The sequence below is a fragment of the Lepidochelys olivacea genome (genome assembly GCF_965140295.1).
Source record: "Lepidochelys olivacea isolate rLepOli2 genome assembly, chromosome: 2".
Taxonomy (NCBI): Eukaryota; Metazoa; Chordata; order Testudines; family Cheloniidae; genus Lepidochelys; species Lepidochelys olivacea.
This window is the reverse complement of record NC_140412.1, coordinates 63,602,582-63,629,763: the sequence shown is the minus strand read 5'-3', so window position 1 is coordinate 63,629,763 and position 27,182 is coordinate 63,602,582. Positions and strand designations below refer to the sequence as shown.

The 27,182-nt window shown below is 41.7% G+C and overlaps 2 protein-coding genes across 4 annotated transcripts in view; one reads left to right on the top strand and one right to left on the bottom strand.

Annotated features, from left to right (window-relative positions):
• The window catches only part of CYP7B1 (cytochrome P450 family 7 subfamily B member 1), a 187,531-nt gene that overhangs the window by 83,024 nt on the left and 77,325 nt on the right, over positions 1 to 27,182 (bottom strand). The window lies entirely within an intron of this gene.
• LOC311515455 (uncharacterized protein) overlaps positions 1 to 27,182 on the top strand; it is a 172,310-nt gene that overhangs the window by 96,979 nt on the left and 48,149 nt on the right. The window contains exons 3-4 of one of the 3 annotated variants that reach the window (XM_084618527.1): positions 1,922 to 1,987; positions 3,597 to 3,681. The exons of the other annotated variants lie outside the window; for them this stretch is intronic. Of the exons in view, the coding sequence (XP_084474653.1) occupies positions 1,922 to 1,987; positions 3,597 to 3,638 (108 nt within the window). The 3' untranslated portion in view covers positions 3,639 to 3,681. Of the gene's footprint in view, positions 1 to 1,921; positions 1,988 to 3,596; positions 3,682 to 27,182 lie in introns of those variants that run through there. 3 annotated transcript variants of the gene reach the window in all.

Sequence of the window (27,182 nt, the reverse complement as noted above, 5' to 3'; positions counted from 1 at the left end):
GTTATGCCCACACATACTTTTTTGATTCAGAAAAGGGAGGTCAAGTTTTAAAAACCACATGCTCTCTCTCTATTTTTAAATAAGTTTTTCTTAAATAACTGTAAACACAGTTTGCATTGAAAACATTTTGTTTTACTTTTGCAACTGGACCTTTACACACTTGGAACCCGATAAGATTTCATGGAAGCATGTGGACTTTCATGGAACAAACCCACACAGAGTATTTCCCAGGTCTTTGAACTAAAACTACTGTGAGAGCTTTGTCAAAGTTAATTTATGTTTGTAAAATTCTAATATCCTTGAACAAAAGTTACTTTGGGCCCAACCCTGGGAAATGCTGAGAACCAATACAAGCCATTAATATAAGTACAAATTGGTAGTTCTCATTTAAATAAATTGATGGTTAGCATTATTTAAAATAACCTTCTGAAAAATAATTCCACATGCTTAGAAGAAAGTGATACTGTATTTTTCACACAAAATTATCACAACCATCTCAAAATACAAAAAAGTCTACATCGGGGTCACTAACCGGTCAATCGCAATCGTCTGGTCAATCCTAGAGGATCTCCCAGTCTATCGCGATCTCCGGTGGTGCAGTGTGGCTGCCGCTAAGGCAGACTTCCTGCCTACCCTGGCCCCATGCTGCTCCCAGAAGTGTCCAGAATGGCCCCGGGGGCAGAGGTCTCCCTCTGTGCACTGCTCCTGCCTGTAAGCTCCGCCCCTGCAGCTCCCATTGGCCAAGAGATTTGCGTGTGTGGAGCCATGTGCCCCCCACCTCCACCCTGGGGCCGCAGGGGTGCATTGGCCCCTTCCAGGAGCAGTGTGGGGTTGGGGTAGGCAGGGAGGACTCCGCTGTCCAGGAGCCGCCAGAGGCAAGTGCTGCCCGGCGGGAGGCCACACCTCATCCCTGAGCCCCCTCCTGGAGCCAGCACCTCAAACCCCCTCCTACACCACAAATCCCCTCCTGCACTCCAACCCCCAGCTCTGTCTGAGCTCCCTCCCAGACCCAGCACCCTGTACTCGCTCCTGCACCCCAACACTGTGCCCCAGCCCGGACCCCCCTCCTGCACCCAAACTCCCTCCTAGAGGTTGCACCCCACACCCCCCCCAAACCCCAACCCCTGCCCCAGGCTCAACCTAGAACCCCCTCCCACACTGCAAACTCCTTAGCCCCAGCCCAGAGCCTGCACCCCCTCCCGAACCCCGATGCCCTACCCCAGTCTGTTGAAAGTGAGTGAGGGTGGGGGTGAGCGAGCAAGAGGTGGGGGGGAATGGGGTGAGCGGGGCGGTGCTTTCGGGAAGGGGTGGGCCTCAGGGAAGGGATAGGGAAGATTCTGGGTTGCCCTTAGATTCAAAAAGTGATCTTGGGCGTAAAAAAGTTTGGACACCACTGGTCTACATGATAAAATAACTACACTAACCGGAAATACTTGTAAGTAAATTAATTTCTATCTTACTAAAAATCTTATAAATATGGTTCAAATAATGTTTCTTCCATTTTAGAACACATATTGCTTAAGGAATTTTGTCTGGGCCAACATCTAAAAAAATCAGTGTTTTAAATTCAAACAAAAAGAAAAGGAGTACTTGTGGCACCTTAGAGACTAACCAATTTATTTGAGCATAAGCCTTCGTGAGCCACAGCTCACTACAATGACTCTACCCTGTAAATGATGCTAATGTGAATTGCTATATAATAAACACTAAACATAATTATATACAATTTGTATATCATACACTGTATATCTTACCTGGTATCTCATACGATCTTTTATGAACTCTGGACAAGCCCACTGAAGGTTTTAAAAAATTAAAATTTAGTTCAACCTATGTGGAGATCATTGTCATTTTGTATTAGTGGTTCCCTAAGTTTACCTGATCCTTTTACTCAGCCACTAAACTGACTCTATTCATTCAGGTAGATGATGTCACCTCCAGAGGCATGTTCCTCAGCGACCAGGTGTGGGACAGACATACCTGTGCAGTAAGTATTAAGAGGCTGTTAAGGTCCCATCTTTCTTTCTATTTGATCTGATCAGCACATTTGAGAGTTAGCTTTACAGCTTAATTGTGTTACAGCTTTAAAGAAAAACAAAACAAAAAACACCTCACTTGTATATTCTAAATGTGAGTTGGGGTCATAAGTCTAGTCATTTTGAGTGATCTTGAGTTGCCAGTTCAAAGGAGTACCTGATGTCCTCATTGACATGTAAAAATGTAACCCGAGTTCTGAATTTCAAAATAACTTATGAAAACATGACCTTTAATAATTATTTATTATTGAAATAATACTTTAACATTTAACTTGGTTTCATAAAAACAAAAACAAAAAATCACACCAAACAGGCCCTGACTCAGCAAATCACTTAAGCATATGCTTAACTTTAAGCAGTGGAGTAGTCCCACTGAAATGTGTGCTCACCTTTAAGCATGTGTTTAAATGCTTTGCTCAAAAAGGAATAGGATTATTTGCATGCTTAAAGTTAAGCACATGCTTAAGTCTTCACTTATTTGTGCCTTCTTACCATGACTAATGTAAATGTCTGTTTACATTAATCATTTACATAATGATAGTTTTAAATTAGTCTAAAATCAGCACATTCAGCAAGTACTAAGAAAATGACATTCTAAAGCTAGATTTGTAAATGCAACCATCTTTGCTATTTGTGAGAAGTATCCAGCCACTAGTAACAAACTGAAATAAGCTATCCCAAGATACGAGCTTTTATAGTGGTATAACTTCATTCACACTAGAAACTGCACCCATTTCACCATATCCTACTAAACCAATATAGTTGAATTGGTACAAAAACTGAATGTAGTAGAAAAAGCCCTAATTAATGGTGACAATTAATTAGCTTCATAGCCAACCTCAGAAATCTCTCACATTCTGGAATGAGGTAATTTCCATTTGAAAGACTTTGTGTGCAGATTCGTCTCACTTCCAAACAACAAAAACTCAAAGTTAAAGTAATGAAAACTGTGCAGTGGTTTCATCTGTGTACAACAGTGGACCAGGATTAGACCACCTAGCTCATATTAATGTGTAACCTAAAGGTGGGTTTGATTGAACCTAGTGGCTAGAGGTGATGCACTTACTCACTGAACCACTTATCCCCTATTTTACTCCAAATTAGTTTAAATCTGCCTTTCTAATGCCTGATGTAGCGTCCAACAAATTTTATAAATTGTTAAGACTTCTGTTCCTAGTTCTCCTCTCTGAAAACAAAATAAACTTGTTTCCTATGAATAACAGCATTAACACTGTCCCTTGGATAACAACAAGTTTATTTAATTCTCTATATCTGTACCTGATGCAGAAAGTAGCAGTTCACCTCCTCAGCAACTCAGGTTACACAGAGCACATCACCCCTGAATACTGCTCACTCTTCTGGCTCCCTATTGAACACACAGCCCAGTCTGAGATCTTGGGCCCAGATCCTCAAACATATTTAGGTGCCTAACTCCCATGAATTTAAATGAGTTGGGTGCCTAAATACCTTGGAGGGTCTGGGCCTTAGCCTTATTCCTTATTTTCAAAATCCGCAGTGAGCTTATCCAAAATATATAACAAGCTGCATTCCTTCCCTTAGATGTCAACCACTCGTGACAGCAATGCTCATCAGGAACAATGAACGCTCAAGGATGAGGCTTGTGTGCTCAGACACAGGGTTTTCGTGGTAGCTTGCTTTCTCAGAAAAACAACGCTTAGTCTGTTGGCATTTACATAAGGATAGACAATAAATGGCATCACTACTCCTCCAAGGATCGTTACCTTGTTGTGGTGGAGGAGTTTGTGTGTTCCAACAAATCCCATGCCTATGTGACCCTCGCCTGGACTAGGGATACCAGGACCTACCCTTGGAGCTAGGCCTAGGGGTGGTGTCAGGCGAGTGTCTGATGGTCGGGCCACCCACGTAACCCAGCCAGGCCCAGCCTGAAAAGATGATGTGGACCCGTCTTGTGGTCTCACCCCCTGTGAGGCAAGGGGTGAGGATTGAGTGTGATGCCAGAATGGCAGCAGGAGGGATGGACCACAACAGACTGGCCCTCCACAATGGAAACTGGCTCTAGAGACGTGGAACATCACTTCACTGGCGAGGAAGGAGCCAGAATTGATGGAAGAGGTGGAAAGATACTGACTATATATAGTCAGCCTCACCTCCACACATAGCATTGGCCCTGGAAACAAACTTTGCGATCAAGTGGGGGGGGGGGGTCTCTTTCCTATTCAGGAGTGGCCCCAAGCATCAACGGGGAGACAGAGAGAACCAACCAGTAGTTGAATCTTTTGGAGAATACCATTGCAAAGGGGCTGGTGAAACACCATGCTCGGTGGCCTTACATGCTATAATAAGTGCACCTATAAACTGAATTTGGCAAGGTTGGAGAGGAAGTACACTGAGCATCAGGAAAAAGGTGAAGATGCCAGGAAAAGTGCAGGGTGTGGACAAGACTCGGCTTATACTAGGTCCAACAGCATGGGTTTTGAGAAGAACACTGCTTCTTCTGCAGTAAGCTGGAAGTCTGAATGCATCCATTAAGCTCAGTTTCAACATGTGAGACAGGTGAAAAACTGTATGAAGCAATCACTTTTAGCGAGAACTTTGAAACACTAATGAAAGAAATGAGATATCTAGCATAAGGGATAAAGTGTCCACCTAATCCTTCTCTCTCTGTTGCTGTGTCAAGAGGTAGATCTTTTCAACATACAAATCCTCAGAGGAGCAAGGATTTGAAACTACTGCATAAAGCTTTAAAATTAGATATATGGCCCTTTCTGTTCAGCTACTCCGAAATCTTTAGGGCCTTGTGTATATGCCAGATTACAATTTTCCTGTGGCTAGGAGGCCACTATTCCGTGCATAAAAACCAAAAATGGTCAGAACTATACTGTGTTTCACACACTAACAATTGTTTTTGGAGAAGTCTTGCTCACTGATGTCTATCTTCTCAAATAAATTCCAAAGTAGCACCAGGAAGTAAAATAAAAAATGCACTGACAATTAGTGAAGTACAGATTTTGACTTTGGTATTTCTATGGGGCTTGTTAAAGGGAAGCTACCAACTTTAAATCCAATCAATTTAAGAAAAAATGATTTCAAAGCACTTTCAAGTATCTTTGAGCCAATCTGCCAATTTTTGTGATTTTACAAAAATATTTTCCCATTTTTATTAAAAACTATTTTTTCTTTCCTGTTGCTGTGCCAAATACCCAAACAAAAGGGGAAACTTACTAAGACCCATACTGACTTCAATAGGCTTCAGACCAGGTTTATGGTTTATATCAGGGAAACCGTGCAATGGACTAGAAGCTAACTACTGTAAAAGGTGCACACAATAAACAAACTGAAAAAATATAGGATTTTCTTTTCTCTTTTTTATAGTAAACTAACATGGAAAAACAGTAGAGATAATATATTCAGACAGAAGTGTGACTTAAGTTGGTATCATTTATGCATTTTGTTTGTTGTCCAGAAGACAGAAGGCACTTGTTAGCTAGTACTGATCTTACTTTAAAGTTTTAAGAGAAATTGTTTTGGACTGGAATGTGTGAAGGATTTAAAAGTTACTCCTTCCAAACAAGGAAAAAAAGATTTAAACAGTTACAAGTGTTCTAATGTCTCCGAGCAGCTGATACATTTAAAATTCAATAGCAAAGTCTTAGTCTTTTGAGATAATTAATACCTTCAAGTTTTTGGAAGAATGATCTCTATATTACTAAAATACACTGGATATCAGTCTTGAGATCTATAATAAAAGTTGATGTATAAGTGTGTATTCTATGTCAAAGTTTAGAAATCTTCAAATTTGTTGTAAACACAGATAATCAAACACTGGAAATTCTTTAATCAAAATTAATAATTATGCAGGGACTGCACAATGGTCTGTAGCAGTTAGTTTTATCCCAGAAATAATAAAGGTGCTTCTTAAACTCACCAACAGACCTATGTGAAATATTCATCCTGAAAACACCCAGGATCAACTGGCATTTGATTTTGACTCGCATTCACAAATCAGCAGTGGTTTGCTCAAATTTTGCTAGTGAAACATTTTTGAGGCAGGATACAAAACAGTTAATATAAAATTTCTACCTTTCTTCTTTGAATGGGACAAGTCATGATTGATCATAGGTAGATTCTACAATTATTTGATCAATTGTCGCTCCAAAGGAGGTCTCCAACTTGTAAGGGGGGGGGGGTGGGATGCGAAAGGTGCAACAGAGGGGACATCTCTAACATTGGGCCAAAAATCTATCACTAGATACAATACATGCATATGTTGACTTCTGTGGCAGTTGGCTTCATTACCAACAACAAGAGACATGTGTGTATGTCCAAGATTAGAATTTAGCCCCTAGACTCATCCTAAATGCTTTATAGGCCATTATATTGCTGGCTATTCCCCTGTCTACCAATTTGATGAAGTAAAAACTTGCACTGGTTTGGAACTCACAAGCTAAAATAGCTGCCTACATTCCTTCTCTCTTAGATCCTTGCTTATTGACTTTAAACTGTTTTTTAACTCTATTAGTCAAACAAAGAGGTTTGGTCAGATAAAATATAATAATGACTGCTCTCAAATTTTTGCAACACACCTCATATGCTTTACATGAAACAACATAATTTTTTCTGACCAAGGGATCAAAAAGAGATACTTTCCCAACTAAGGCAATAAAAGTTGTCTAAACATGACTCCTCTTTCCCTTTGTTGAAAGTAAAACTTTAAAGATTACAAATTAAGTCAGGCAAGGTATAATTAATCAATTTAAACTAAACTGGATGCACAGATAGGCTATTAGGGCTATGTTTTGAGTTAGGCTCTGAATAGAATATGCCAGAAATTTATTATTAATAATTATTCTTATAGCAGCATCAACCTCTATTGTTAAGCTGTCGTCAGTCTTTTCACTCTAACCCTGCTTTCAATTGCTCACAAATTTCACCTTCCTGCTGAAATCTCCCATGTTTGGTTTGTGTCTGAATATGAACTTGTAAAGAAAGTTTGAAAATCAAATATCAGCCATAGTTGAGTAGGAGGAAAGTGACCTGAAAAAGATGATATAATGAAAACAATTATGCATCCTTTTTCTGGACAGCTCTACAGCCAAAACGGATTGGGTTTCAGAGCTTGTATTTGGCAAGAAAATACCTCATACTGAGAAGAAACGCCTTTGCTTGTTCCAGAGAAAACTGGCTTTGATTTGACAGAATGATGAGCCTTGGGAAATAATATACTGAATATTGAACATGCACAGTACATTCTTTTCACTACATTCTTAAAAGGCACAATTCAAAGTCTGCTGGAGTCAAAGGGAGTCTTTCCATTGACTTCACTGGGCTTTGGATCAGGCCCAAAATGAGTAGTTAAAAAGAAATTTGCTGCACATGCATATGTGGCTAAATCAGCTGCATACTGATAAACATCATGAAGTTTATTGCTGTGAAATGGCAGGGATACCAAAGCCTGGGGAAAGAGGTCCCCCAGGGATCTTTGTAAGAGGTTGAGGGAGAATACCTGCCACCTTGTGAGATGCAAAGGCGCAAGGGCTCCACAAGAGTTCAATCTATACACGGAGCTACATTTTAAGTATTCTCACCTATATTAAAATAGATTTATTTTAAAATCTCATCAAGCAGCTGCCCAGCACAGAATAAATACTGACTACGTATTTTTTTTCAGTCTTTCTTTGCTGCCTTTAAAAAGCAAGACACCTTAATGATTTCAGCCAAGAGGGATACAGTATATTTTAATTCGAAGGGGTTTAGTTTCCAAAGTTATAATCCGCTGAATGTAGAAGTTCCAACAGCACTGCTTACAAACATCAAATATAGGGACACTATAATATTTTAAACACTTAACATCACCACTGCTTAGAGGAATTGCTATGCTATAAACTTCTTAGCATTTTTGGAAATCACTGCATATCAACTGTGTGACCATTCTGCCTCACTTGATCACTCATTAGAAATGGTTTTACTCTACACTCTAAATCCACTGTCCAGATGCCTGTACAGTACATGCCCGCAGTACTGCTGTAATAAATCATTTGTAGACCAACTAAGTGCAATGCCCTGTGTTAAGGGATGAATCGTGGAACTGAGAACTGTGTCAGGTGCCAAGAAAAAGCTTCCTGCTTGATGCCAATCACTTTACCTGTCACTCTCTGAAACGAACTACTGCTTAGAGGAAATTAAGGTTTACATGTTAATGCTCTTGCTTGTTTTCTGGAAGACAAATATAGCATAACTCCTTTTGGTGCTACTCTATTTCTCTTTATAACCAGACGAATAAGTTTATCATAGGATATGATGCTCATCACTCATGATATCCAAGCCAACAACTAAACTTCTCCTTAAGGCCTTGTCTACACTGGCAAGTTTCGGTGCAGTGAAGCACCTTTCTGCTCTGTAACTCCCGAGGCGTACACACTGCCAAGCCACATAGTGCACAAACTGCACAGTTGCAGCGCTGTAGAAAAAGCCACCTGACAAGAGGCGTCCAGCTTTCTGAGCCGGGGTTACAATGCCACGGTGCCAGTATAAACACCCTGGTCAATTACAGCACTACAACTGGCCTCCAGGAGGTGTCCCACAATGCCTGTTCTTGCCTCTCTGGTCATCGGTTTGAACTCTACTGCCCGGTCCTCAGGTGACCAACCGTGAGTCCCACCCCTTAAATCCTTGGGAATTTTTAAAGTCCCCTTCCTGTTTGTTCGGTGACACGTGCAGTGGCCTCAGTGCATCTTTCCAGGTGACCACTCCTGCTCCATGCACCAGGTGATCCCCTGCTTGGAGCAATGCCGAACTGCTGGACCTCATCAGCATTTGGGGAGAGGAGGCTGTCCAGTCCCAGCTGTGTTCCAGCCATAGGAATTATGATACCTACGGACAGATTTCACGATGCATGACAGAAAGGGGCCATGACCGGGACACATTGCAGTGCAGGGTCAAAGTGAAGGTGCTGTGGAACGCCTACCACAAGGCACGGGAGGCAAACAGCTGCTCCAGTGCTGTGCCCATGAGCTGCCGGTTCTACAAAGATCTGGATGTGGTATTCGGTGGTAACTCCACCCCCACTGTGAAGGCCACTGTGGATACTTCGGTGGCTCACGTGCAAGTCGAGAGTGGACCAAGCCAGGGGGAGGAAATCTTGGACAAGTATGTGGAGGGGGAAGGGGACCCAAAAGCAGAGGACGACTTGGAGGTCAGAGATGCATGCAGCCAGGAGCTGTTTTCTACCCCAGAGGAGGGGAGCCAGTCACAGCTATTGGATCTTGGTGAAGCACAAACAGGAGAGGAGGCCCCTGGTAAGTGGATTTGATTTTGGGAATCGCTGAAGCGAGCTGTTGCGGGCAGGAGGGTTGCAGAAAACAGGCTTGTGTCTGTATGATGCGTGTACCACCACATGCCGAGTCTGAGCGGCGGAACAGGCTGTTGATTGACTCCCTCACTTCATGGGAATCTGCCTCAGAGATCTCCAGGAAACTCTCGTAGAGATACTGGGCAATCCGCAGTCTTGAAGAAGACCCTCCCTTGATTCCCTGCTCACCTTCAGCAGCGAGATATCTTCCATAACAAACACAGCCTGTGGAAAATGTGGGGACAGGAATGATGATCAGACCCCCTTTACAGTGCTGGATCCCCCTTGGAGCCACGTGCCCAGTTTACAGTAGGGTCTGGGAACACTGATTTACCCTGTCCTGTGGCTACTCACCATTTTCGGGGTCATGTGGCTCATGTGTGCTTGCCTGGGGTCAGCCAGTTAGTGACCGGTATGTGAATAGTGGCTGTGTTTTAAATCACTGAATCAGTGTTCTGTGTGTTGCAAACAATACTGCTTCTGTAAAATGTTGCATTTTGGCTTCACAGAGAGGACCTTGGGAGCCCAGCCTCCCTCTTTGTTATCACCAGTTGAACGGCTACACAGAATTAGAAAGCGGCCACGAAGAACTAAAGAGGACTTTCTGTGTGAGGTTATGATGCACTCTGCAGCCAAAATACGGGAATTGAAGGAGTGGCGGGACAGCGAGAAGAGGGACCGAGAAAGGAGAATGCGGGGCGCCAGAACGAAGCCACGGAGCGGCTCTTAAATGTTATGGAGCGCCAAGCGGACACGCTCCAGGAGCTACTAGCACTGCAAACCGAGCAGCTCCACACCCTCCCTCCCCTGCAGCCACTGTCACAAAACTCTTTCCCATGCGCCCCCCACACACCGCCAACACACTCTTATCAACCTCCTGGCTCCAGCCTGTACCCGCGGCATTCCACTCTCCCCCATCACAGTCCAACACTGCGGACTCCCAGTACCCACTTGTCATAAATATAAAGGGAAGGGTAAACCCCTTTGAAATCCCTCCTGGCCAGGGGAAAGCTCCTCTCACCTGTAAAGGGTTAAGAAGCTAAAGGTAACCTCGCTGGCACCTGACCAAAATGACCAATGAGGAGACAAGATACTTTCAAAAGCTGGGAGGAGGGAGAGAAACAAAGGGTCTGGGTCTGTCTGTAGTCGTCTTGGCCGGGGACAGAACAGGAATGGAGTCTTAGAACTTGTAGTAAGTAATCTAGCTAGGTATGTGTTAGATTATGATTTCTTTAAATGGCTGAGAAAAGAATTGTGCTGAATAGAATAACTATTTCTGTCTGTGTATCTTTTTTGTAACTTAAGGTTTTGCCTAGAGGGGTTCTCTATGTTTTTGAATCTAATTACCCTGTAAGATATCTACCATCCTGATTTTACAGGGGGGATTTCTTTATTTCTATTTACTTTTATTTTTTATTAAAAGTCTTCTTGTAAAACACTGAATGCTTTTTCATTGTTCTTAAGATCCAAGGGTCTGGGTCTGTGGTCACCTATGCAAATTGGTGAGGCTTTTTATCCAACATTTCCCAGGAAAGGGGGGGTGCAAGTGTTGGGAGGATTGTTCATTATTCTTAAGATCCAAGGGTCTGGGTCTGTAGTCACCTAGGCAAATTGGTGAGGCTTTTTACCAAACCTTGTCCAGGAAGTGGGGTGCAAGGTTTTGGGAAGTATTTTGGGGGGAAGGACGCGTCCAAACAGCTCTTCCCCAGTAACCAGTATTAGTTTGGTGGTGGTAGCGGCCAGTCCAAGGTGTAATATTTTGTACCTTGGGGAAGTTTTGACCTAAGCTGGTAAAGATAAGCTTAGGAGGTTTTTCATGCAGGTCCCCACATCTGTACCCTAGAGTTCAGAGTGGGGGAGGAACCGTGACACCACTGCATCAACACCCGTCCCTCTGCAGTTTAGCCCTGCTGAAGTACTGTACCCGCTGCACTGTACTCCAAAGGAGAAGGTTGGATATGATCCCTGGATATACACACATCTTTAATGGTCCTGGGACCTCACCTCCTCCTGGGAACTTCCCTTTCCACATCCCCCTCAGTGCTGATATGTTTTTTTGTTTGTCTTTCTCCTCCAGTTGTTGTTTTTTAATAAAAACATTGTGTTGGTTTGAAAGCAATCTTTATTCTATTAATTGAAAGCAAACAGAGCCCTGCAAAGCAACAGACAATTCTCTTAAATCTTCATATTGCATCATCTGCATCAATCAGTCACCTCCTAGCATTACAAGCACTGCACTCCTGTGCATAACAACAAATATCAGCTTCAAATTGCTGCCTCAAGGCATCCCTAATCCTTGTGGCCCCGTACTGCAACCCTTTAATAGCCTTGGTCTCTGGCTGTTCAAATTCAGCCTCCAGATGCTGAGCCGCAGTGGCCCAGCCACTTCCCTTCACAAATACTATGGAGTTTACAGCACACGGCTATAAGCACAGGAATATGGTCATCGGCCAGGTCCAGCTTCCCATATAGGAGCACCAGCGGGTGTTTAAATGGCCAAAAGCACACTCAACAGTCATTCAGCACTTGCTTGGCCTGTTGTTGAACCGCTCCTTGCTGCTGTCAAGGTTCCTCGTGTATGGCTTCATAAGCCAGAGCCTTAAGGGGTAGGCGGGGTCTCCCAGGATCACAGTGGGCATTCTGATTTCCTCTACAGTGATCTTCTGGTCTGGGAACAAATTCTCTGCTTGCAGCTTCCTGAACAGGCCAGTGATCCGAAAGATCCGTGCGTCATGCACCTTTCCGGACCAGCCTGCGTTAATGTCCGTGAAACGCCCACGGTGACCCACAAGCGCCTGGAGAGCCATAGAGGAATACCCCTTCCAATTAACGTACTCGGTGGCTAGGTGGTCTGGTGGCAGAATTGGAATATGCATGTCATCTATCGCCCCTCCGCAGTTAGGGAAGCTTTTGTGCAAAGCCATCCACAGAGTCAAGCACGTTGCCCAGAGTCACAGTCTTTCAGAGCAGATGTGATTAATGGCCCTGCACATTTCCGTCAACATGACTCCAACGGTCGACTTTCCCACTCCGAACTGGTTAGTGACCAATCGGTAGCAGTCTGGAGTAGCCAGCTACCACAGTACAATTGCCACATGCTTCTCCAATGGCAGGGCAGCTCTCATTCTTGTGTCCTTACACTGCAGGGCTGGGGCGAGCTCATCACACAGGCCCATAAATGTGGCTTTCCTAAACCAAAAGTTCTGCAGCTACTGCTCGTCATCCTAGACATGCATCACAATGTGATCCCACCACTCAGTGCTTGTTTCCCGAGCCCAGAAGCAGTGTTCCACTGTAGTCACCACCTCCGTGAATGCCACAAGCAATCTCGTGTCGTAGCTACTACGCATGGCAAGATCAATGTTGCACTCCTCTTGCTTTTGTAGTTTAAGGAATAACTCCACTGCCACTTGGGACACGTTAGTCAGAGCGAGCAGCATACCGGGCAACAGTTCTGGATCCATTCCTGCAGACCGAAGAGGCAGAGCCTGCAGTACACGAACTGTTGAAAGATGGCGCCAAGTGCAGGGATTGCTGAGATGTGAAGCAATGCATCGTGGGGTACTGGGACAGGACCCAGGATGCCTCGCGACCCCCTCCGCCTTCCCACAACTCTTAGCAACAGAAGAGGAAGAGATGCTCTGTGGGAGGCTGCCCACAGTGCACTGCTCCAAATACTGCTGCAAGTGTGAACACACAACAGCGATTTCCTTTCAGCACTCTCTCAACGACGCTGCAACTCTGCCAGTGTAGACATACCCTGAGTGATGGATTCCTTCTGAAGAGAGAACTCTAGAAAGATGACGTACATTCTGAACTTTCAGGAATAACTCCATTTTATATCCCTGAGTACTTCTGTCCATCATAATCTCATACCTTTTCCTGTCTTGAGTCTCCTTATAGCACATCATAGTCTATCTTCTCCACCCGTAAACCTGTCAGGCAGCCCAAAAATTGCTCTGAGAAGCAAAAAAGTAATTGGGATATTATTTCAAGGGAAATATTGTTATATTTTCCCTGGCACACTAATGAAACTGACTTTGTAAATGAGAACATCTTAAAATAAAACATTCAAAATAAGAGGTGAACCTACAAATCTTCTATTACTGTAAAAACATTTGGCTCCAACAGGGTATAAATCAGCAAGTTTTTGCAATCTGGATCTCAGTACAGAAAACAAGCTGGCAAGCCCGGGAACAGTTTTCTTACAATTAACTTAATTGTAACGGCCCTGCCATACTAAAAACAGTAAGATGAATATGGTATAATCGTTTTATAATGTTACAATGTGTTAGGATTTGTTTCTGCAATAGCTTGTAATACTATCCAGACCCTGATAGAAAAAGATTTCTTTTTTGCACATTACAGTAGTGAGGAAAATGTGCTACTTTCTTGTTACCAATATATTAAGCCCAGTAACATCCAGGCACTGTAATTAAGATATACCTTAACAGGCTATCAGTCAAGACAACATCAATAGTCTGAACAGGACATATACCTGTGAAGTTCAGCACACAATTGTTGGTGTCGTAAGCAGGCACTGTACAAATTTTAGCATAATCTGAATTAGTAATGGATATTATAAAATGCAATGTAACAGAAACCATAGACTTCAGTTACATAATACAGATACATAACATGGGTACAAAGTCAATTAATATGGATTAAAAGATAAGATGATCCAAGATACTGGACCAAATTCAGACTATTTGATTTCATTGACACAGATTGGCATACATTTGGTGTTGCAAATGTGTCCAGATCCTCACCTGCAGAACAGCCATGAAAATAATTCCTGCCAAGATCTGCAGTAATCTCTGAAAGATGTGTGGGTGTGAGTCTAGTTAGGGACTCTCTGTGTAATACCGACAGACCCCGGTCATCGGTAGGCGGGATCAAACCTGGCATCTCTGAAGCATAGCATATGAACCTCTATTGCCTGAACTAACAGCCACACGGCTCTTACCAGGGGTGTTGGAATGGTGGGGGGGGCATGGCCCCCCCCACTTTTACCAGCTGTAAAGGGCGAGAAATGGGGGAGGAGGTGGCGATGAAGGGGTGGCAGGTGGGTGGGGGCTTGAGGGGAAGGGTCAGCGCAACGGTGGGGACTCGGGGGCACACTTCAGGCACCTGTGGCCCCCCCACCTTTCGGGTGCTTCTGCCGCTCTTGGCTCTTATCCAAGGCTGTAGTAGACTCATAAATCTCTAGCTGGGTTAGGTGCCACTAGAGGGGGACAGAGTACCACACCAAGCAGGTCTGAGTTACATATGCATGAAGCACACCTTCTAAATATACCCTGCAATGCCCCTCTGCAGTTCTGGATGACCTATGGGATGTGCATTCAGTGGGCTCTGGGGAAGCCTGGAACAGCTCCAACAGCAGTACCCCACTTGGCTCTCCATTTCCCCTTGTATGCATATGCAGAAGAAGTGGCCTAAATTTACCTCATGAATTTTAAGTTGAGAGACAGGAATGATACCAATACAATTTGGTGGGAAATAAACAAGGTCCGTCAAGAATGTTTATATTACAGATTAAGACAAAGACTGCAGAAGTATGCTGCCATGGGAAAGACTGCTGTAGGTATTACAACCTGTCATTGTAAATAATTATACTGATGCCTACTAATGATGATATAACTGAAAGTCTGCCAGCATTTCCATTATAGTAGCTACTTTCAGGGGAACATACCATGGCTACAACATGTTTCCTGGGTGCATTCATATAAAGTCTGAACCACAGAGTGAGCTTTAAAGTATTATCACATGGTTTGAGTCCTAGCTACCTAAGAAACCGACACTCTCCACATCTACTATTGTGACAGCTCAGCTCAAATGATGCTTTTGTATTAATAACCCCCGGATTTTGAGGCTGCTGGCAGTGCATTTTCAGTATTTGCATTGTCTTTAATGATAAGTACATACCCCAGAGATAAAATAAATATTATTATGTTGAAAAAAAGGCCAACTCTATGTTGTATAGATTTAAATAAAATATAAATGTTTATTGCTACCAGATGCTTGTTTTACATGCATAAAGATTTTAGCCAATTAGACTATATCGTGAACCAATCAGAATAACATTAGCAAAATTCATTCTTTAATGTTCAACTTCTCCTTTAATAAAGTTCACCCTAATTCTAGGTTACCCAGCCCTCTTTGCGGGAAAGTTACACACTTACAGGAATGGGCTTAGAATTATCCCATGTTTTTCCATGACTACTGCCAAGACAATATTTTGATGCAACTCAAACTGGAAGCACTGAACACAGGTTGACATAAAGAGCACCACAGATTATTTGAACAATCAAGAGTCAAATTCTGCCCTCATCTACATACATGCAACTGCAATTCTGATTGAAATCCATGGTAATTCGGACTTCACACTGCAAACCCAGACAGACTCTAAGTGAATATGTTTTTGTAGAATGATTGCTTTAATACAGCCACAAAAAACATAATGGGAAATTAAAGTCCATTAAGTTTTAACTGAAAACTTTCAAAGCAAAAGTATGGATAATGTAGAAATAAAGCTGAAATATCATCTTTAACTCATATTAATCATAGCTATTGCAGAAGTTTCATAACAGTAGGTGATCATATATATAATATGTGCTATAAAATTTAAACGTGATAGAATTATTCTAAGAACCTGCTAAATATGTATAATTCCACAACAAATGGTATGTATGCAAATATTCCTTTGTTGTGCCTGTTTGTTCTGGTCTTGTCTGCAGTTATCTATATGAAATTTATGAGAGTTATGTTCTCTGAAATGGAAACCAGATTCTTGCACATTTCTCTGTAATGCCTGAACATCACAAGAACAAAACAAACAAATACAGCTGGTAAAAGCAAATTGTGCCCAAAGGTACCCAGAATCCAAAATAGCCTGGACAGTGAGAAAAGTTAATGATGAGAATGTTCAAAATACAAGTGTGTTTCTACTTCAAGTCAACAAATGGAGAAAAGGGTGCGTCTACAAACTCACTCAGGCTGCCCACATTGCAAATCTGAAGTCAGCCAGTAAAACCCTGAAGAGCAAACAGCAAAAAGCAACATATGTATGTGTATGACGCTCCTAATTATTGCCATTAAAACAGCAACAAGACTACTACATTAACCACCATTATCTGTGCACAATTTTTGGTAGCTCAGATTGTCAGTTAAATAAGATGCCTTTGGCCTCCAAATGCCTTCTACATTTCACATTTTCTGTTGGGGTGGAGATGATAAACTGTATTAATTTCTTTAAACTTATTCTATCTAGTGAAAGCTGGGGAAATTTGCCTGTCTCTTTCTACCTCACATGATTTCTTTCCAGGAAGGCTGGTTTGATAATGCTGTCTTGGACTCATCCCTTTCCCTAGGCCTCCCAACTAAATTCATTCAAAGATCACAACCTATTCAAAGTGAAATTTCTAGGCTCATGTACAAGGCACGTTTGAACAACATATTATTCTTATCTTAGAGTCTTTGCAGTGACTATCAGCTGTTCATCATATTGATTTTAAAATTTACTTCAGGACTTTAAAATTAATCATCATGGTCTATATATTCCAATTTCCTTTTTCCATATACATCCTCAAAGGTGTTACAATTTTGTAATCAGAAGCTGTTGTCTGGTTCTCTTTTTCAGAAATCTTTCAGCACTAGAGAATTAAGCGAACAATGGTCCATGGTTTTGGGCTCTCTCGCCCGTTAAAACTGTAAATACCATTTTAGATAATTCACAAAAAAAAAAAAAAAAAAAAAACAGCTGAAAATGCATCCCTTTATTCCTGCCTTTTTAATTTAAAAAATAGAGCTCAGCTTAGAGTCCACTGCATAGTTTGAATACAGCAGGCAGGATTTGGCCCTTTATGTTACACTGATTCCTGTGCAAGGCTGGCTGCATAAATTGTACCTGAACTGTATTTTTCTATCCCACTTGAATCCTTGCATCACTTCATAGTGTCGATGCATTACACAATATTCAGTAGAACTACACTTACAAGACTGCTATTCTTCTCTTACATCTGCCGATATGCTTGCAATAATAAATATTCTTGTCCAGAAACTGCCAAAACTAGATCTCCTGATATGACGTCACTCATTGGAGTGCAAAGGGGAGGAGTGGCAGAACTTGTTTAACGTTTTAGCCCAGTGGTTTTCAAACTTTTTTTCTGGCAATCCAGTTGAAAAAAATTGTTGATGCCTGCGACCCAACGGAGCTGGGGATAAGTGGTTTGGGATGTGGGAGGGGCTCAGGGCTGGGGCAGAGGTTTGGGGTGCAGGGGTGAGGGCTGCAGGGGGGGCCGGAATGAGGGGTTCCGGGTCTGGGCTGGGGCAGGGGGTTGGGGTGCGGAAGGGGGCCAGGGCTCTGGGCTGGAGGTGCAGGCTCTGGGGTGGGGCCACGCATGAGGTATTTTGGGTGCAGGAAGGGGCTCTGGGATTGGGGGGCAGGTCTCAGGAGTGGGGCAAGGGAATGGGGTGTGGGCTTGGGGCACAGGCTTGCCTCAGGCGGCTCATGGTCAGCGGCACAGCGGGGGTGCTAAAGCAGGCTTCCTGCCTGTCCTGGCACCTTGGACCGTGCTGCACCCCAGAAGCAGCCAGCAGCAGGTTCCACTCCTAGTAGGAGGCGCGCAAGTGGCTCCATGCGGCTCTCGCCCACAAGCACCGCACCCCCCGCCACAAGCTCTCATTGGCTGGGAGTGCAGAGCTGGTGCACAGAGCCCCATGGCCCCCCTGCCTAGGAGCCGGATCTGTTGCTGGGCACTTCTGGGGCACAGCACAGTGTTGGAACCAGTAGGGATTAGCTTGTCTAAGCCAGGTAGCACCACCAATGAGACTTTTAATGGTCTGGTAGGCAGTGCTGACCAGAGCCACTGCGACCCAGTGCCTTCCATTCTGTGACCCAGTCCTGGGTTGTGACCCACGGTGTGAAAACCACTGTTGTAGCCCTTTCAAAAGGGATGGACTTAAATTTTATAGTCCCGGTCCTCATCTAACTTGGCCATTTACTCTAACGCTCTAGCAGAAAATCAAATAAAATTAAGAGAAGCATCATGTCACCACAGGACACATTTTTAAGTGCCCAGAACCCACAACTGGGCCAGATTTTACGAAGATCTCAGCTCCCATTAAGGCAACTACATAAAGGCCAGATTTTTGTAAGTACTCAGCAGCCAGTAGCTCCCACAGAGACACTTATGGTCAGATTTTCTAAAGAGATCAGTACTCAGTGTGAAGAGCTCTTGTGAAAGTCTAACTAGGTATTTAGGTGCCTAAATGGAAGCTATAAACTCCTGGGAAAATCTGGCCCTATATCTTTTCTTTTGCACTCTTGCTACATAAATTTAATTTACTCTATGTATGTGTGCATTACACACACACAAGATCGGTTCTATTTACTGTAGATTCTTATATCATGCTCATCATTGTGGAATATGAACATGGAGAAACAAAAAGAAAAGAAAGAAAGAACAGAAAAGTTCATAAATAGCAAAATACAAGTTGTTTTAATGAATGGAATGGATTAGAAAGCATAACTAGCAGACCTCCGTTTTGATGTATGGTGCCAAAACAAATTGCAACGACAAGTTATTGTGTTATAGCACAGCACTTGATCTTCTGCTAGCACTCATGGAAAAAAAATTAGAGCAGATGACGTATTTGACCTTACTGACAGGAACACCTGAGGGAATCTTTTGCTGTATCAGGAATGGTAAACCTGTTTAAATCATCACAGAAGTGCAATTTGTCCTTGTTTTACTAAAACAAAATAATAATAAAATCCATTTAAACTTTTACCACCAAGAATAGAGATTTAAGTGTTAATATAAATGTGTAGACACTTTCTGGTATGAAATTAGGAACTTGCTGATTCTCTGAGGATAAATGAGGTGGAGGCAAAAGAAAAACTATTTTCATACCATAAACATAATATTATAAATGAAATAAGAGTTGAATGAATCATGATAATACATGACTCAAATATATCTTTTACCTCGTGGGCACAATAATTAATCCACCAAAAGAATTAGTTCTATAGCACTAAACTTCTTTCCAGATAATAATCAAAGGCCCCTACCGAAGTAACTAAACATGATGAAAAGGTGTACCCTTTCGGTAGACGTGAGGGGCTAAACAGCGATCAGGGCATATGAAGACAGACTGACAGTAATTTCACCCCTTCAAGTCAACAAGGGAGTGTTCCAGCTGACATATGCAGCCTCTGCTTGCCCTTTGTCATGTATGTGCTTCACCTCAAAAACTGTCAGTGACTTGTCAGAATCAATCAGAAAATCTAATGCTATTCTGCAATGATGTACAAGTTTGGACAGCATGACATCAAATTTCTGGTAGTGTGTGTCAAGTACCATATGAAAACAGATGTCCTCATTACTCTACTGCTTTGGTACAAAAGAGTACATCTTACCTTTCTGACCCATATCTGGGAATAGTGTGATTGTAATAAAGGAAAGTAAACAATATATTTTCAAACAAGTCAGTTAATCATGCAAATAAAATTGGAATGTTACTCACCTTCTAGCAAAGGGGCAACATAACACCAGATTTCCTTGTCATATACAGTTTTCCTAGCAGGCTGCCTTTATATTCTGATGATTTAACAAAATCAATTGTTTCAGACACAAATTTTAAAGTTCTGATCCAGGAATGATAATTATAAGTGAAATTTACACTGGTAAGGGGGGCCCACACAAGGCGCAGTAAGGCTCTGTAAGTGGAAATTGCCAATGTTCCTGCATACTGCAGAGGTGTGCCCCACAACAGCTCCAAAAAGGCTACTGTGGAAGGAGGATTAAGCTAGGAAAAGGATCACAGAATCAGTGACCACACACACCAGTGCCCCTCCAAAAAGGATATGAATAGAGGTGCTGGAACAATTTTTATAGTAGGGGTGCTGAGGAGCATTGAACAAAACTGTAAACCATGTACATGATAGAAACCACTTCAAGACTGGGGATGCTGTCACACCCCCAGGGCTCCTAGTTCCAGCACACCTGGATGTGAAAGGTAGCAGCATCTTCCTGTCCGGAAGAGTGGCCATACAGAGCCTGGGGAGTCAGATTTCATTCTCAGACAGCTCCATACACAAAGCCCAATTCCCCAGGCACAAGGAGGGGTTAACTTCCCCCTCCCAGCATTGTAACTGTTGCTTTCAAACTAAAAATCTTTTAGATATTGTAACAAGCTTGCGGGCACCTGGAACTTCAGTGTTGTCACTATGCTGCACACCACATCAGAACTTCTAGTTAGTCAACAACCGAGAAGCAAAACAGATCTACCTAGTCCAAAACCACAGCGTCCTAACACATGAGCTAACATTGAGCCTACATTTTATGTTTGCAATATAATGCCTAGGACATAACTGAAACTTTCTGACTCTCTCCAATAGATGGCAATGGTATGTACACCCACCAGCCAGTTCATCACAATATAAATACTTACACCCTATTAAAACTAGAAGTATTGTTTTGGATATAATCCAAAACAAGAACTGTGAAAAAAAAGGATAGTTTTGCAAGCACATAGAGCCCAATCTTGAAGAAAGTGAGGTTATGACTGAATAGTGTCTGCAGGATTGAACCTATAATAATTGCACTTCTAAATACAAGCGGCATTTTGCAGGGTTGAAAATCTAAATATTGAGGTAACTGAGTGCTCTACAAATATCAAAGATATATAGATCACAAGTAGTAATGAAAATGTAGGTGGTAAAATGTCTAGAAAAGAAAATATGCAAACCTGGGATTCTTGAACTGGTATTTGTTTTTTGATTGTTTGGGTAACAGTGTAGCTCAAAATTAAATTGCATTTTTAAAAGCTACAGTGGGTTGAAGTCAGATTGTTTGCTAAAAGAAGAATGCCTGTAGCCACCAAGCTTTGCAGTCACAGACGATGTCTTCCCCAGGGTCCTCAAGTGTCTGCTAGAGATAGGTGAATGATTCATGGAATAGGACCTACAGCTATAGACTTGTTTAAATGCAGCCAATAAAAGAGTTTCCCTTCACTTACTGCATATTTTTCTCATTATCTAAATCTATTCTAATAACTTACTGTATTTGACTAAACCAGCTCATTAAAAGGATTGATAAACAACTGCATAGTACAGTCACTGTACTCCATCTCTTAGAACAGCACCTAAACTCTATGATTCCTACTCAATTTAAAAGAAAATTACTGAAAAAACAGATTATAGCAAGTTAGGGCTGTGTCTGATTTTAAGGCCAAATCCAGTCTCCATGGCATGCCACTATGCAGAGCTGCCTAAAGAGGCTAAAGACCCTAAAATGACATTGAGGCAGAATATGGAACCTCCCTTGGTCAGGCCTGTCACGATTGCCTTCTAAAGAGCAGTGAAACCTTTACCAGCTGGCATTGGGTGGTTCTTAGAGTCACAGGGGCCATACAGCCTGGAAATGAGTACCAACTACAGGAAGAGGTCACACAGGATGGAGCAGCATCCATAAGAACGAAAAAATCCTCACATATGGAGGAGGCTGAGAAGAGATGGGTGGGAAGAGCCTATTCTTTCAATTTACGAACAGATTAATCTCCTAGGAAGGTGCAAATTGCACCTCCCTGTGCCAGCGAGTGCCACCATACTCAGGAGTAAATTCATCCCTGAGGGAGGCTAGGTAGTTTCCAGCACTCTCCTTTGAAGCTTCCACTTGGGGAAGGCTTCTTTAATCTTTGAGATCTCCACTGGGGCCCCACTAACGGAGAGTGCAGGAGGGACGCTCTGAGTTAGTGCATTCCCTGGTTGTCCTGGCCACATTCCTCTCACTTGCTAGTATCATCCATTTTGGGGGTGCACTGGTCTGCAGCAGCCTACCTAGCAGAGCGAAGGTTGCAGTTATTTTGTGCCCCTGAAACCTCTCTTTGGGGACTCTTAAATGCTGGGCATTCTACGCTAGGGTCTGCATCAGTGGCAGTCATGTAGTGAATCAGGTCCATAAGCTCAAACACTAAATTCCTCAGGGGAAGTAATGTGCTCTGATCTGCACAGGGCCACGCACAATGTTAATGTTCAACAAACAAGGAGTGAAATAATCAATCAATGATTCCCATTCATACTAAATGTGGGATTTGTGTCTATCAAAAAATTCCTCTCCAAATGCTTTCTAGCTTTTGTGCATACGTGTAGGGAGGAGGGAGAGAGATGAGATGAGTCTGTACTTCTCCACATTACAGCTACCTCCTGTGGGAGGGTTGGGATTGGGGGAGAGGGATGTTAGGAACATAGAAATTGCTAGATCGATCAGTAGAGCCCTGATCCTCATCTTCCGTCTCCTCACTAGCCCACCCAGGCTGAAAGCAGACATAGTTTAACCCTTTTTAACTGAAAACAATATTTGTTTTCACCAACATCAGCATGTTGTCCAGTGAAACTCTGGTTAACAACCTACGGCACTGTTCTGACCTTGGAGTAATTATCTCAAACATTGCCACTATACAGTGATTTTTTCCCCCATATAATGAATGAGGTACACATTTCACCCACCACCACCACATTTGTTTTTAGAGTCTTACTTTACTTAAATTATCACTGCAATGTAAGGATAAATCTCATTTATGCAGGAGACAGAGCTTTCTCTGGGGCTGGTCTGAGACCTTGGAATGAACTCCCACCCCCAGGATCTATGGACCATCATAAACCTCACCACTTTACACTTCAAGTGCAAGGTGCACTTCTCCCACCTGTTTTCTCTAACCAACATAGAGCAGTGTGTGCATTTAAAAAACAAACAACAAAACACCTAACAAAAGAAAATATCACACTACACGCTCAATTCTTCTCCTGGGGAGAGGATGGAAGAGAATGAACCACAAGTGACAGATGTTAGTCACTTCACTTAATTCATTTCTGGAAGGTGCTCAGATACTACAGAGATGAGGGTAGTAGAAGAACATAAAAAGAACAGAAGGGCCAGAGTTTGCTTGGCCCTTGTGAGGATACACAGCTGAGAGGTGCACAAAGAAGTTTCCCCGTCATTCTCCTTTTTTATCCAGACATATTTGCATCCTCTGCACTCTCCTGAGGAGGCAGAAACTGAAAACACCACATATTGCACAATCCTTAGGGACAGCTCTGCTACAGACATACACCCCTGTCCCACATGGGCCAGGGAACTCCAGAATGCATAATGCCTCCCTGAGGCTGAATGTCTTCCAGCACAGCAACATGCCACCCCCCAATGCAGGGCAGCAACTAACTGCTGCAATCAAGCTGTAACTATTGTTGCACAAAAGAATTGGGAATAAAGCAGATATTTAAGGAATTGATTTACTACATAATGAAAATCAATGAGGTAACAGTACTTCATTAAACATACAGAATACCTTAACTGCATTTATACTTGCTCGGCTCTTCTTAGTAATCTATTCAATTTAAGTGACAAGTGAGTCAGACTAACTCTAGCATTGCTGTATCCACAGATTAAACCTCATCGGTCATTGAAAAATTAGGTTAATATTATGATTTCTTGCTATAATGAGAATGCATCCAGTTTTTTAATGGGTCTTTCGCACTTGTGACTCATGTATGTGCTGTCACTAAAAATATTTTACTAATTTTCTCCAAGTACTAACAGGATTACAATTACTAAATTGTACATTCTAGTAGTTACATCATTAAGATACTATCAAGGACAGTACAATTCTTCAAATATCACATTTTTATGATAAATCAACAGTGCAGCAGATACATGTATTATGAAGTTAATGGTCTGTCAAGATATTAACAATGCTGATTCCTGAAGAGAAGTCTAGAATTTTAAAGACAAAACTGGGTTTATCAGATAGGACAGATTGCTGCTTGTCTGACTGACTTAGTTTGTGTGACAGAGCTATGAGCTGCCTTTGGGTTCACAAGTCCTTCAAAACCAAAGATTCATGCTAATAGAATGCTTTTCAGCATAAAGCACCCAACAATCAGAGTTAAAGTTTTATTTATTGGCTTTGACCATCTACTTCTGTTATCAACCATAAGGGCCCATACACTTCATCAACTCCTAACAATAGCCGCAAGCTTGGACAATCTGTCTTGTGTCTTCACTGGGTAAAACTTCAATGGAGCAGCATCGATTAAAGAGCAGCCCACGCATAAAATGGAAACTCATTAAATTAAACTTTTTCAAAGGGGGAAACTTCGGTTCCAATTGAATTGAACTGTTTTTATTTAGGAGATGAAAGGTCCATTACCCAGCTATACATTCATGCGCTCTTGGCTTCAGTGCTTTTTATTTGACTTAAACTTTTGGTTCCTTCCCATGTCTTTTTGGAGGCTTGAGAAACATAATAGGAATTCAGCCCTTATTGAGTTTGATTGGAACACAGTATCTGTGAACCTCATAATGATACTTTTTAGACCTTTATGTTTATCATTTTAATGTGGTCTCTTTTGTATTTTTGTTGTTATACATTTTGTTTGTTTTTTGGATTATTTTTGGGGCTTTATTGTACGAACAATTGTCCTCTTTTCACATGTATTTGCAGAGAAGTTAATTTAACATCCATTAAATAATGAATAGAGATAACATAAAGCAGGTGTAGTCATTTACATTATAGATGGAAGACTGCATGAGCTGCTGATGTCAGGAGTGCTTTTCTAAAGTGTTTATATGAAAACTGACTTGCAGCTTACTGCCTGAAAACCTCACCTTGAACTTATTATGAGGGCAATAATAATATAACAAACACAGTTGGTAACCTGTGCTATATGGAAACTTCAGTTTAAACAGAGCATGCCTATAAATGAGTAATCTACCATATATTATCAAAGCTAAGTAATAATATTCCAAATGCTTTGATTTTAGATGACTGAACACTAAATGAAATGAACTATATTCTCACTTATTTACATATACTGAATGTCAAGAGAAATTTGTTTAACACTGTAATGCTATACAGAAATATCCACAGCCTTTGCTGCTGAATACCCTGCCACGGTAAAAACAAAAACACCCCACAAATGCTTTACAAAATTTCATTATACCATATGCTTTTGTCTTCACACATCCTTCCATATATCACACAGCAAATGAAACACTGCTTATGTTGCTAAAAATCAATTTAGACATTTGTTATTAAAGCCTTCTTTCTAAATTATATTGGCACACATATATTTGTATGTACCTGAGGAAAATATATATCATACGTTGAAATCTGTGTAACATTATATAGAAGTGTCCCAATGAATTTTTAGGGCCAAATTCTGTCTTTGGATAAAATCATATTACTGCCATTGACTTCAGTGGGAGACATGGGAGCGTATGCACGTGCGCACACATGCAAAAAAGTAGAATCTGGCTTTTAAAGTTTACATAAAACCACAAAAAAGGATGAGAATGAGTCAGGTCTTCCAGTGCCCACCACCCAAACCAACAAGCAACGTTTCCTTGTGTGTGTCACATTATTGTTTAAAACAAACACTATGAAATAATAGGACACACTTTATAACTGGATTACTCTAAATTTTTGTGTGACAACTCATTATTTGGTTGCACCTCAGTTTTTCTTATCCAACTTCAATAAGAATGGGCACATTTATAAATCTGCTTCCTGACATTATTATGCATTAATCTAGTACTTAAATAAGACAATGAGATAGAGTGTGCTCTAAAGGAATACGTAAAGTGTTAGGCATCTGACATGGCTCTACTGCTTACTGACCATATGGATTTAGGCAAGTGATTTAGGACTTGATTTTTCAGAGGTGTCAAATACATACAACTCCAAGTGAAGATAATGGAAGCCATGGGAGCTCAGCATGTCTGAAAATCCCCTTAACATATCTGCCTCCGTTTCCCCATTTGTCAAATCTTTATAATAAAACTTATCTACTTCATAGGGATGTAGTGAGAATTAATGTGTGCATAGTGTTTTAAATGTATAAATGTTCTGTATTCAAAGACCATTATTATTCATTTAACATTTTGACTTCCATTCTAAAACGTATGTTTTCTGCTACAAGGATCAATATTATAGATCTCTGCTGCTTATTTTTATTAATTATTTAAACTCTCAGTTTAAGAAGCCATGTGAGATGACAGACTATGAACTACTCAGTCCAATAAAATCTATAAATGTAGTGTCATACACTACCTTCCTACATAAAGTCACCACTGAAATGAAGGGGAGTTCTGAGTGTGCAAGGAATGGGGGCTCAAGCTAAGACATGTCAGATCATTTTGCTATTTCACAGTTCTTGTATCAAATTCTACCTTCCAGGTTTAAAAAGAACAATTATATTACGGAATATTAAGGTTTAATAGGCCTTAAAAATTAAGTTGAAAAACAGAAAGTCAAAATATCAAAGAAAAGACATCATTTTGCTTTGCAACCTCACAACATTTCTCTATCTACATATGTTATGTAAGGCCCGAGCCATTCTATGGCTATTTATGGCTAAAGTAAAGTCCACAAAGAGAAGTATGGCCCAGAGCAGTGTTTCTCAACCTTTGTGATATCAGGGACTGCCTGCCTAAACTGCATCATGGAGACCTCAGGGACCGGTTCCTGTCCACGGACCGGCTGTTGAGAAACATTGGCCTAGAGAGTTCAGCAATGCAGCTAAGGACTTCCCTCAGTTTTATTTGAATTATCACCCACTGAGATTAGCACTCCACATCATACAATCTTAATCCAAATGGAGGCTGTTCCGATTAAGGTGGAGTACCAAATACTTGGTTATAAAGTCTTCACAGGCCTCACCGCTACATTAAGGATGAGGGTGGTTGCAATCTTCTCCATTTTGGGCCAAGTCAGGTGTGGTTATAGTGCTTTTAGCAAGTTTCCATAAAGTTGGG